This window comes from Apis mellifera, linkage group LG10, assembly GCF_003254395.2.
Source record: "Apis mellifera strain DH4 linkage group LG10, Amel_HAv3.1, whole genome shotgun sequence".
Lineage (NCBI taxonomy): Eukaryota > Metazoa > Arthropoda > Insecta > Hymenoptera > Apidae > Apis > Apis mellifera.
Genome location: NC_037647.1, coordinates 11676389 through 11690050, shown reverse-complemented (window position 1 = coordinate 11690050; position 13662 = coordinate 11676389). Strand labels below are relative to the sequence as shown.

The 13662-nt window shown below is 29.2% G+C and overlaps 1 protein-coding gene across 1 annotated transcript; it reads right to left on the bottom strand.

The window, feature by feature from the left end:
- Positions 1 to 6027: 6027 nt before the first annotated feature.
- On the bottom strand, positions 6028 to 12857 carry LOC100578719 (protein spaetzle 4). The gene is made up of 7 exons (XM_016914593.2): positions 12688 to 12857; positions 12337 to 12455; positions 11995 to 12173; positions 7655 to 7810; positions 6735 to 7541; positions 6435 to 6557; positions 6028 to 6355 (listed from the first exon to the last, which is right to left on the bottom strand). The coding sequence occupies exons 1-7, from the start codon at positions 12773 to 12775 to the stop codon at positions 6115 to 6117; spliced, it is 1713 nt and encodes a 570-aa protein (XP_016770082.2). The 5' UTR covers positions 12776 to 12857; the 3' UTR covers positions 6028 to 6114.
- Between the last annotated feature and the right edge of the window lie 805 nt (positions 12858 to 13662).

Sequence of the window (13662 nt, the reverse complement as noted above, 5' to 3'; positions counted from 1 at the left end):
GAATGAGTGAAAAATTAAGATAGGTCGAGGGCGAAGTATAAATGCCAAAAATAATACGAGAGAGAGAGAGAGAGAGAAAGAGAAAAAAGTGAGTAGTATCGAAGGAGGAGGGAGAAAAGATTAATTTTGTATTAACAATTATTTTAAATCACATCACTGTGATACATACATGTGTAACTGCTTCGATGATGACATATCAATTTCACAATCCTTCTACATTATTACTATTATACATATACGTACATAGTACGAAACTCATATTTTGGGCAATACTTATATATATATATACTATACATAAATGTTATATATATATATATATATATACACATACATATATATTTAACTACGCACTTTTACTATTTTTCATAAGCACGTGATTCTGATCCATTTAACATAACCATACATTGGTGCGCGCAAAGATATAAAAGGAAAATGAAAAATATATTCTCAATTTTTTTATTCAATTTAATTTCGAAGATAGATAACGTTCGAATGGAAAAATTTTTAAATACTCTCAACCATTTACAAATTTATAGAACTTAAACAGGTTATATGTACATATATAGATTTTTTTTTTTTTTTACCATAGAAATATTATTTGAAACAAATTTTTTTGAACGGGAATATGATTTCAAAATCAAATTTACGTAAGTTTAATTTAATCTCGAGATACGTATAATAAAAGTATTTTAAGACGCGCGCGCGCTTAGATCATAACGTAACAAACAATTAGGTATACGATGATAAAACAAGCATTGATTACTGATCATTGAAGCGTTTATGGTGATATATATATATATTACGTGGACGAGAAACAGAGCATGGCGATTGGGTTTGAAGAATGCGCGGATACAGATCGATGGGTTCTGATAGCAATTTATTCAAACGATGATCGCGACTAGTCTTCAATAGTATTCTATTTCCTATTAATGAATTTCTCCTCGCAGTATCGCTATCTATGTTCCGATCAAAGTTCTATCGTCTTGATATCTCACGTTATATACCCACGCTATATCTTTTATATATATTTTTCTATATTCTATTTGTATCGCACGTTTTTTTTTTTACGGGAAAAAAAAAGAAACAATAATTCACTTACCGATCTTTCATTTTCGAACGTAACGAAGAAAGGCATTGTTCTTCTAAATTTTAATCTTTCTTCGCTAAATATCAATATTTTATTAACCGGGCATGCAAATGTCTTCTTCGTCTCTCTTCCTCGTCGGTAGAACCGTCTCCGAATCAAAGTATTACCTCATCGATAATGAAATTCATCCTTTTTTTAAGAAAAAAAAAAAAGAAAACAAACAAAATAAATGTAATAAAGTGCTGCGAGCTTAGTTAAATCGGATTTATAATATTTTTCAGTGCAGAGTATCCAGATAGTCGTCGATAAATAACAGTTCGTTCGTTCGTAGAGTATAAGTTCTCGTGTAAATTTTTGAATACTTGTGAATTATTATTTATAAAAGTTTTTTTTTTCGAAGAAGAAACAATGAAATGTAATTGTGAAAAAGAAAATAGTGCGCTGAAAAGATCGATGAAAAGAATAGCTAATAATATTAGAATTGGAAGGAAAAATTTTGTGAAAAAAAGTTAGGTTACGGCAGAGCGGCATCTCTAGTTCTTTTAATGATCACGTTTCTATCACGTTGTCGTCTTTTTACATACACAGAGTGCATTATTATAAAATGGAATTGCATAGTTGCTAAGCGCAGGTTAACCTAGACTGATTTACAATTATCGATCAATTATCAATCAAGTATGTGTCTATTTTGTCGGAAATAAAGTTGGGGAAATTTTTTTTTTTTAATAATTATTGAGTAACTAGTAGAGAAAGAAATACTATGCTCCATAGGTTGTTGAGATTTTCTATTTACAAGCGAAAAAAAAAATCGGAATACACGGTTGTATCGTTCGTTTTTAATTAAAACGCATTCACTGCCAAAATATTATTTATTCAACTTTCTCGTTATTATTCTCGCAAATGAATGGTTCGTGAGAGAAAGTTAATATAAATAATTTAACAACAGAGTAATAGAATAAACATGTACATGTTGCGAAGAGAAATAATAATAATAATGAAAAAAAAAAAAGAAAGATAGACAGAAAAATAGAAAACAAATAAAATAAAATGCATCGTGGTGGGAAAATTATTTTGTAAAGATATTATTGTGTTGAATGTAACGAATGTTTAGGTTGGAAAAGAAACTCGATAAAAATTCGATTGTAAATGATTTTTTTTTCTTTTGTCGAATGATGTTATATTACACACGTAATATTATTTAAGCAATATTCATTGATAATATTATGGTAATATAACATTACATTTTATAAATATATTGTAAATACGTATGTAACATATATTTCGCGCGTAATGTATTATGGATTGTATAAAGAGAAAGTTTCTTCGTTTTTTTTTTTATTTTTTAAGCGAATCTTAAATAATCATTTTTTTTATATCGATCGGTTCGCAGTTTGCCCACTAATGCTTCCACGAACAAACACACATAAAAATTATTCACACGTACGAAAGAGAATCCCCTTATTAAGTTATTACTTTTTAAAACTTATTTATTATTTATAGTTAAACCCTAATATAATATCAGCAATAAACTTGATCGTTTATTCGCAGAATATAAACGTGTTTTCTTGTTTTCTTTAAGTGATTATCCAGCATGTTTGAATCGTTTCGTTTTTTTTGCATGTTCAATCTTTTATATATATATATATATATTTGTATATTTTTATTCTTTATTTTTTTCTGTATTTATAAAATTTTATTTACAATATTACTTACTAATAATAATTTTATTCTGTAAATGGAGAATTACACTAACAAACAAACACAGAGAAAGATATATCAGAAATATTTATTTATTACACGAAATAATTTTTTTGCATTTTCATCGTTCTAATCATCAAGGTTGTAATCAAGATGTCCAATAATGTCGATTGATACTAATAATCGTGTATATGTATATTTATGTATAGAAAAAAAAAATTATTCTTTTTTTTTATTACTTTTTTCGACTTTTCCCACCAATATGCTTTCTATACATAAGCTTTAACAGTGAATGCGTGCATAACTATTAATGTAATGTTTCTATATGTGCTCGATAACTAACTAAGTGTGCATAGCACAGATTGTAGCATTTTTTGTAGCAAAAAAAAAAAAAAAAAGAAAAAAAGTCTCTTTTGTTAACAGCATTGAACAGATAGGATATTTCAAAAATCTGTGATCAATATGTATATCGACGCGTATAAGCAGCATGAAATTTGTGATCGTATTAAGATGCATAAATATTTTTTATACGAATTGGTGTATACTGCTCAGACGGTACGAGGGACGAAATTAGCGGTTAGAAATATTCCGGAATATCGGAACGAGAGAAAATCGCAAGTTGATAGATTGTTCATTATCATTGAGCATTAATTTATTCAAATGTGATGTAAATATTAATAATTACGAAACTTTATTAATTTTATTTTTCGAGTTGTAATTCAATTTTGAAAGGACGAATCACACAGGACGAAAAATTTGTTACGTAATATTGTTACGAAAAATGTAATTCTATTCTGAAAAGAATTATTTTGAATATTTTTCACAGATCCATTTATATTTTATTTATACAATTGCGTTATTTAAGAAAGGAGGATTCGATTCACAGTGTGCGAGTTTCGCTTGAATTTTAAATAAAATTCGAGTCGTATGTGTAGCTCAATAATTGCGTATGCCGATACACCGTATAACCGATAAAGTAAACCTGACACACGTTCCAACTGTTCCAAGTTTCACGCTGTTTCCTGTTCAAAGAAAAATGAGTCTTCCTATATGTCTATTCCTGCCACGCGCATCGACTGCCCCGAAGATATTTTTAAATGAAAAACACCTTCATGACTTTTCATTCGAAACTTCAATGTGAATGTATACGTAATGCAATAATGATAACACGTTATTTTCACGCTCAGTGAAATCCTATTTACTATTTTTGAAATGTTTTACCGATTGAACATGCCACGTGTTAGTACGTCACTTGATATCGATCGACGTTTCAACGTTACAGCGAGAAAAGAAAAATATTGCAATCGTCAAACATGATACAAATTTAAAGGAAAATTTATAACACTTTTGGTACGAAAAATTACGATAAAATTGAAAAAAATTTAATTATATAATAAAAATAAAAAAAAGTTGCCCTTATTGTGCGTGTACGTAATAATAATTAATATCGCAATTTAAAATTTATTCAATTCACGGTTAGTTAATTAATATGTACGGAAAATGACAATGTATTGATAAAAAAAAAAAAAGAAGTCTGTCTCTTCGAGAATCTGTTATATATATGTATAATTTGTAATTTATTTATAATTGTTAGAAGAATGAGCAAAACGTGGTTTCTTTGCTACTCTAGCGGTTGATTTTTCAATTACATTGCAATACCAAGTACATTGTTTGGAAACAATTAACAATATATAAAATAAAATTGTGTCATCTGATCCCCTCCCTCTCTTTTGCAATGGTTTTGATACCAAATGTTCTAGCTCGTAATTTATAAATACATATATACTTCTATTTATAAGCATATGTCTTTTAATATGATACAAACAACTTAACGGAATACATATATCGAAATATACGTGTGTACGTGTACATATGTACACACATATATTTGAAATGCGACACAGATGATACGATCTTTGTAATATTATGATATAATATATATATATATGTATATGTGACACATTGATTAATATGTACGATGTAAGGAATGGATTCGGTGTATTCGTGTGAGGTTATTATGGCAACACGTGCGAATACCCCAAGTATCGACGTTCGTTATTGTTTGTAAGTCTTTTCTTGTAAAACGTACAAGTTGTCTTATGTAAGAGAGAAAGGAAATAAAGTCGATTCTAACGAAAATTTTTCTCATTATTCTCATTATTTTCATCATCAAAATAATGATAAGATAAGATATAAGAAATAATACACAAAATTCAAGATTAATTTTATAATTCTCATTTTCTTTTAATAACAACAAAAATTCCATATAATATAATAATTGTAACAGTGTGGCAATTATTTGATCATTTTCACATTAATATCTTTAGTACAAAACATGTAAAAATTCGCATTCTTATGAATAAATAATTATACTCTTGTTAACATTATGAATAATTATAAAATATGGTTTAGTGTTACAATATATATGTATATAAGCAATGCTCCGTTACCGAGATTTACGTTATTACATGTTACAAATATGTAAATAATAATAAAATCATATTGAATAAATGCAACAAAGATATGGCTTATAATATAGTTTCATTCACGAGCCTTATTCATTTGTGATTATTTGTAAAAAGTATTTAACAAGCATTATATACGCAAGTCTTAAAGTATGAAAATATATAATATTATTCTGTAAAGAACAATCTGTGACAATCAGATTATTCTGCAAAGAAAAAAAGTGAAGACAGAATCAAAATATAAATATTATATTTCTTTAAAATTTTTAATTTATAAAAAAATGTTCGTTAAAAAAAAAATATTAACAATAACATTCTCTGATTTTACACGTTTGTCGATTATGATTGTTAGTCAACTTTTCACTTGTACGTGTAAACAACATCTATACAAATATTTAACAACTTAATATCTATCGAACAAATGATAGTATAAATTGAAATTTATAACAATCGAGGCACCAATTTACTAACAAAACAAATATATCTTCTATATATACTTCTTTTCACGAATTATTTTTTTCGTCTTATTATATTTATATTTACATAAATATATTTCGAAAAATATAATGCTATAAACGGCTATGGCAAATGGATTCTATCAAACAGAATTTCTTCCTTGTTATAAATAACAAATAACGAAGACTAAATTTCTTGACTAGGCTGGAGCCATTCAGTTTTTAAAAATTCATAAATTTTAAAAATTCATAAATTAATATAATAATTTTTCTCCGTTCTTAAATTAAATTTAACATTCAATTTTATTATATCCATTAATGGATATAACGAATTATTAAAACAAAACAATATATATGAAATTAAGAGGAGAATTTTGAAATTTTTATCGACCAAAAAAAATTAGTTTCTTCACGTGTATCGAGGCGATTGTACTTTAATTCGTTGCTTTTGAGTGCGAGGAGAGCGTGATGTTACGCGAAATTCAAGAGGCAAATCGTAACAACGGCAAACGCAGCAACTTGGAAACTTAAACCAGTCGCTGAAAATACCACGGCATTCGTTGTTTGGGTCGTAAGCTAATAACCGGTGAAGTCGATATTGTTGCTCGCATCTGCATCCATCTCGACAGTACATCTGCTTGTTCTCATGCCTTTGAATAAATAAAAATTTTTTTAAAAATATTATCTAAGAATTTATATAATAAAAACAATATATTAAAATAAACTTACGTGCATTTTTCCCAATGAACGTATTGCTCGAATGGATAAAGATTCAAAAGTGCCAATACCTCTCCTCGTGTGTTATTCGCCCAAAATGGTGCAACCACTTCCTCCTTTACAGGACAAGCATTCCTGAAATATTTTTATCATTTACAAAAAAAAGAAAAAAAAAACGGTACATTATAACTATATATTACTTTTTTAATCTTAATTATACTCATCGTGCAAATTTTTAATTTTCCGGACAAAAATCAATTTCATTTTTTTTTTTTTTTTTGGATCGATACGAACAAAATAAACGACATTTACACTCCTCGAAGCTTGAGAACCGGTTGTTCCTGTTGATCTTTCGCCGCGACATCCTGATACAGCTGGCCTTCCATAGTCGAAACTTCCGGCTTATTGGGTCGATATTCCGGTCGTGGCCTGAACTCTTGTTGCTCGTTCGAGTTGGACGTCTCCTCCTCTCGAACGGTCGTCTCTTTCGGTGTCGCGTATAAATCTTCGTTACCATCGAGTAACTCATCCGGTAATTCAGTAGTGCCGGGAAAATTCATCGTCGTCGTTTCCCCTACGTTAGATTCAGAAACCTCTACTACCTCGCCAGCTTCCTCAACGACCTCGTCTATTCTGTCTATTTGCTCGGAAATTTCATTGATACTGAAATTTTGCTCTTTCACCGTGTAAGAACTTGTCACCGTGGGCGTCGTCATCTCGTCCGATGAGTTTTTCTTTTCCTCGTTTGTGCTATTTACCAAACTCGTCATCGATGGAGTATTTCTCGTAGTTGACTCGCGTTGAGTGGTCGAAACAATCGTCGAGGATATCGTTGTCGATAAATTTTCCGCCTTGCTAGACGAGGCGGTAGTTGTTGGTGGCGCTGTAGTAGTAGTCGTTGTCGTGCTCGTTGAAGTGGAAATAGTCGAGGTTCTCTCGGTTGGTCGAAAATGAGGTCTCGTGTATTCGCTTAATTTTGGAAATTTGTTTAACCGTTTTGCAACGTTATCGTTGAACGATCTACTCGTAAAACCTCGTCCCTCGTCCCGGAATTCGTTGTTCAATTTTAAATCGTCATCCGCCTCGAAATATTCGTAATCGTGACTGTACTGATATTTTCTAAATTGTCGTTAGATAATTGAATGATCGATTAAAAAAAGTAATATTATAATGAGGAAAAGATTATTCGAAGTGTATTATATTGGAAATCAAATGTTCGATGTTTGACTTACCTATGATCGTCTGAAAAATGATGATAATAATCATCATATTTTAATTCCACATCATTTCTCTCAAATTCTGCTCTTAATACGTTAATGTGTCTTTCATCGCCATACATGCGTCTCATTAATCCTTGATTCTCTTGTACAAAACGACGAACCGCATGCCTATGTAATAAAATTATATCATAAATATATACAATATATTTCATTATATTAACATTATATATTAAACGAAATTTTGATTGACAACACTTTCTATCATTTTGAATATTCTATCACAACAATCATATTTCGAATGAGTATATTCATTATCGAGAGTAAAATTACATAGCTTTCTCAATATTCTAATAGTATTGTCACGTATGATTTTAATAATCGAAGCATACAGTCTATTTAAAATTCATAACGAGGATGAATTCATTTGAAACTTTCAGTACTTTCAAGTGAGGTATAGAATAAACATAACATTTAATATTGAAATGTGAATAACAGTTGAAATTAAATTTCAATAACAAATTATAAATAATTACTTGTTTCATGTATAATATCACGTTTACGTATATAAATATAAAAATATACGTATTCTACAAAATCACTGTCTTAAAGATACATTACAAAAATCTATATCTTTCATATTAAAGATATGACAATATATATTTTGTCGATAAATTAGAGAGTGATCGAAAAGTTTTTGAGAGCAACGCCATCTCGCGTTTGGATCGCAGAAGCTCCGACTTGTTACTAGCATAGCAGAATGTACAAGGAGGTATACGAACTGTGTGACGTCACAGACAAGGTACGCAATATTGTGCAAGAAGGACAGAAAGAATATTTAATCACGCCGTACGAAAAATTTATTAATTACTCGTTTTCTACTTAAAATTTCTTAACTTTTAAGTTTGCATCTTGAAGCTACAATTTTACAAAAATTTCTCGTATTAATTTTAATATGAAACTCTTTTCCATTAATTATTTATTTAACGATTAACGTGTTATAGGAATTTATACATTGAAGACGCCATATTGGAAATGAATTAATAACTTTTCTAATCAAAATTTCTGCATTTTTAAGCAGAATTTAAGCTTTTATTTTGAAGTTAAAACTTTAGACAAGTTTCTCGTGTCAATTTCAATACAAAATCCTTTTCCATTAATTATTTATTAACATATTAATGCATTTGTCATTTCTAATATATCGAGACACCATTTCGAAAATTCATTAATTATTCATTTTCTAATTAAAATTTCTATACTTTTACTTGTGTTATGAAGCTAGAAATTTAGCCAAGTTTCTCTTGTTAATTTTAATGTGAAATCCTCTTCTGTTAATTATTTATTAACGATTAACGCATCGTAATTTCTAATACATTTAATAAATAATTAATGGAAAAGAATTTCACATTGTAATTGACACGAGAAATTTATTTGAACCTCTAATTTTAAAATACAAGCTTAAAAATGCAGAAATTTTGATTAGAAAACGAGTAATTAATTATTGTTCAAGTCATATTGTTCGTCTCGATGTATTAAAAATTACGATGCATTAATAAATAAATAAGGGAAAAGAATTTTGTATTAAAATTGATATGAGAAACTTGGATAAACTTCTAGACTCATGAAACAAGCTTAAAAGTGTAGAAATTTTAATTAGAAAAGTTGTTAATTAATTTCCAATATGGCGTCTTCAATATATAAATTTCTATGACGCGTTAATCGTTAATAAATAATTAATGGAAAAGAGTTTCATATTAAAATTAATACGAGAAACTTGTGTAAAGTTGTAGCTTCAAGATGCAAGCTTAAAAGTTAAGAAATTTTAAGTAGAAAACGAGTAATTAATAAATTTTTCGTACGGCATGATTAAAGATTCTTTCTGTCCTTCTTGCACAATGTTGCGTACCTTGTCTGTGACGTCACACACTTCGTATACCTCCTTGTACATTCTGCTATGCTAGTAACAAGTCGGAGCTTCTGCGATCCAAACGCGAGATGGCGCTGATGTCAAAAACTTTTTAATCAATCTGACTTATCATTTGATTCAAATGTATTTCATCAATATTTAACATAGAATTTGCACATAAAGTCAAATAGTATATGCAATAATAGTTTCTAATAAATATAAAAATGTAAATACATATCAGAGAATCAAAAATAGAATGAATATTGATCGTTATTATTTCTTGAATTTCCAAAGACATTTTCTCAAAAACAGGATAAGATAAAAAATTGATTATTGGCGATACTATTGATAATTCGAATATTTTACTTTATGTTGCTTTTAAGAACATAGCTTTGACATTCAGAAAATGACATTAGTTTTTCAATTCTTACTCTGTTTTATCCTATTTTTGGAAGAGATATTTCTAATATTTGAAAGATGGCGCCAAAAGTCAATTCTGGCTTTATAACTCCTTTTATTATTTTCTATTCTTTCTTTTCGTGTTTTATTTACGATATATTTTGTAAATGACACTGATTTTAATATTTTTAATCTATTTTTATCCTTTTTTCATTTGTTTCTTTATTTGTTTTTTAAGTGTGACTATAGGCGTACGGGATATCAATTGAATACATTTTTTTTTCAAGGAAATAATTATCTTAATTTATAATATAAAAAAATATAGATATAGATAAAGATACAAATAAAAATATAAATTATTAATTTTATAATATAATCTTAGAATAACAAATATCGATCGATAACTACAGATAATTATTTAAAATGTCATAATGAAATATAATTATTTTTAATTATTATTAACATTTCATTTTGTACCTCGTAATTATATATAATTATATATAAATGTCTAGCATTTAATGATATATATATAATATGAAATTGTGAAATTACGTTTCTTGTTATATTTTTCAAAAATATGATAACTTAAAGATATAAATATGCAAAAGTATATGTAAAAATAAATATAAGATAAGATAAATATATCAAATTATATAATTAGAATTAAATAAAATGATAAAAAAATGTTTACTTCCTGAAAATATAACAAGAGATAGAGATAAGAATAAAGATAAGAATAAAGATAAATATAAAAAATAAAACAAGTATATCAAATTCCATAATTAGAATTAAATAAAGTAATAAAAAAAATATTTCTGAACATATCATAACAGAAAGAGGTAAGTAAAGGTAAAAAAATAATAATATAAGTATCAAAAAATGTTCACGTGCCACCTTCTCTCATATTATATTCTCCTAATATAAAATTTTCAAATGCAGTCCAAAAATTGTATTGAAATCCAAAAATTTTGATTTTAAATTTCTAAAACAGAAAAAATTTCGTATGCCACCTCTTATGTTATTATATTCTCCTATTATAAAATCCTAAATTGAAACGAAAATTTTGCCAGCTAAAATTTCGACAATGTATTAAGAGAATATAAGTTGAAAAGAGGTTTTGTTCGAAAAATTTTTCCAACAATTTTTATCCAAGTTTAAAAATTTTTGCTCAAGTTTCAAATCTTGATTTTGTATCAGGAGAATATAAAATGAAAGGAGGTTGTTCGAGAAATTTTTCCACGAATTCCAATTCCAAGAATTTTTATGAAATTTTGTATATTTATCTGTTTTATCCTTTTTTTTTTAACTATCAAATTTTTAACATTTTCTTAATTCTAAAGATATTTACTTTTTATATACTTACCTTTTACTTATCTTTAATTGCGATTTTCTTTTTTTGATATTTTTTTTATTTTTTTTCTTAATTTTAAAAATACTTGAACTTTTTCAGATTTTCAACATTTTTTCAACAATTTTCTATTTCTAAAATACTTATCTTTATATACTTCGTAATATTGAATTTATCGTCTTAAATATTTTTTTTTTTGATAATATTAAAAAGAATTTCGAATAAAAATTGAATGGTTTTAAAGAGATCATTATATTTAACGTAATTTATTTTTTTATAAATGAATGCATAAAAAAATTATGAATCTTTTTTTTAATAAGATTATGTATTTTTGCATTAATGCATTTGAATAGTTCCATAAAATTATGCTAGTTGAAAAATCACTAATTCAGAAGATATTTAATTATCTTTTTGAATTAATTGAATGGCTTTTTATGGCTAGTAATTTTTTATAAAAAGTTATGCTATATTTTTTAATGCACACAATAACACATATTCTATTTAAAAAAATAATTTGATGTTTATATTACTTCTACGCATTCATTTACAAAAAAAATATTATCTTATATTATACTCTTTTTAAAATCATTCATTTTTTAACCAAAACATTATCTGATATTATTAAATTTCTTTACGATATTTCTAACTTCATCGAACATTTTTGTTAAATATTTCGTTAGAAAGATAATTCTGTTAACTTACCAAGGATAAGAGCTGCCAGCTATCGTGCACCAGTTTTGTCGTCGAAAATCACAAGGAAGATTCGACAATCGGGCACGACCAGCCCGAGAATACGGTTTACTACAAGCCGAGGACGCGTCGTATCCGAAAGTGCTCGGTCCACCACCTCCTTGACATGTTACAAGTTGATATACGATCACCTGTGCAAATTTACAGAGAAATTTCGCTCAAAATCCATTCCGTTTCGATTAATCTTCGTCTCGTCGTCGATTGATCATGATTCAAAAACAGAAATCAAATTGAAATTATAATCGTAACACCTCGATTACACGCGAACAGAACGAATCGAATCATATCGCTCACCTGAAAGACGAAATGCACGATCACATTCATAACTCGCGTTTGATTGACGTTTAATCCACACAGTTTGGACCTGCAACCGTTTAGGTCCGAATATTTCACACTGTTAATCGACGGGGAATCTGTTACAGAGGACGAAAAGTTCGTAATATGTTTCTTCTTTTCTCACACCCAGAAACACTGCAGCAACGTTTCGACGAGGAAGAAATATCCGCTAGAACTGTTGCTGTACACGGATCACGATCGCGAAAAAATTGGAAGAAAGAAAAAAAATGGCACTATAGGTTACACGGCCATTGATAGAAAACATGGGTGCAGCGTTTTCTATGTAGGAAAAGAGAACATGGCACGAACTTTTCGCCCACAATAGCGTTTTCACTGGCGTAAAAAAAGGACAGAGGCTACATGACAGCACCTCCGCGCGCGAACAGGACGCTTTCATTACTGAGCGTGTAATCAGCCGGCATCGCGTGCGTTGGCAAAACTGGTAAAAGTACTTATACAGCGGCAAGTGTCCTCTGCGTGTATACGCGATCGCGTTCGACTCGTTCGGTTGACCGTCAGAGTTGAAGGGAGAGGAGAGGAGGCTCGAGAAGAAAGGAGGAAGAGAGAGCACGTCCAGAGGCGAAGAGTAGGTCACCGAGAAATGTACCGTTACATTTCGGCCTATCGATGTGTGTCACGGGGCTCCGCAGTGACGTAGCAAGGGCTCTCCTAGCCGCACGCTTCTTCTTCGCTTAACATCTTCCGTATCTAACCTAACAAGTCCAATCGCTGAAAATAGCAATATTGTTCCAAACAACTGGATGCGCCACTGGTCTACGTTGTCGCTACCGTCGCTTCTCCTCTTCTCTTTAAATCGCCATTTGCGCTTCATCTCTCGATATCTGCTTGTGTCCTTTCTCTTTGGCATCGTTCTTTTTTTTTTTTTTTTTTTGTAAGCGATCGATGCTTCGTTCGAAGAAAGTACGGATGAACACGATCCCCTCCATCGATTTCGTGGCTATCTCGAAACAGCTCGTTTTGTTTACGTACGAACAGAACAAACTATTTAACGAAACGCGTGTTCTACTAACCTCAAAACTACTGTCACTCGGAATCTCTTTCACTGGATTTTTTATTTGTTTTTTTTCCTTTTTGTGCAACGAAACGTTCATAAACAAAGCGTTAAAAGTGTAATGCTTTCGTTGTCGCGCAAACATAGATACGAATTATGATAATTGAATCGACAAACTGTTCCCGATATACTTGGCATTTAGCGTTATACGTATATTCGATCGATTTTTACGGCACGGCAATTTTAAACGAATAAATAAAATTGAATATACG

What these genes read in the sequence shown, in the direction of transcription:
- LOC100578719 (XM_016914593.2), bottom strand. Translation starts at nt 12,775, where the DNA reads ATGAAAGCGTCCTGTTCGCGCGCGGAGGTGCTGTCATGTAGCCTCTGT. An exon ending in GCTGGCAGCTCTTATCCTTG is followed by an intron (nt 7,811 to 11,994) that starts GTAAGTTAACAG and finishes TTTATTACATAG; the next exon opens with GCATGCGGTTCGTCGTTTTG. An exon ending in GTTCATTGGGAAAAATGCAC is followed by an intron (nt 6,356 to 6,434) that starts GTAAGTTTATTT and finishes ATTTATTCAAAG; the next exon opens with GCATGAGAACAAGCAGATGT.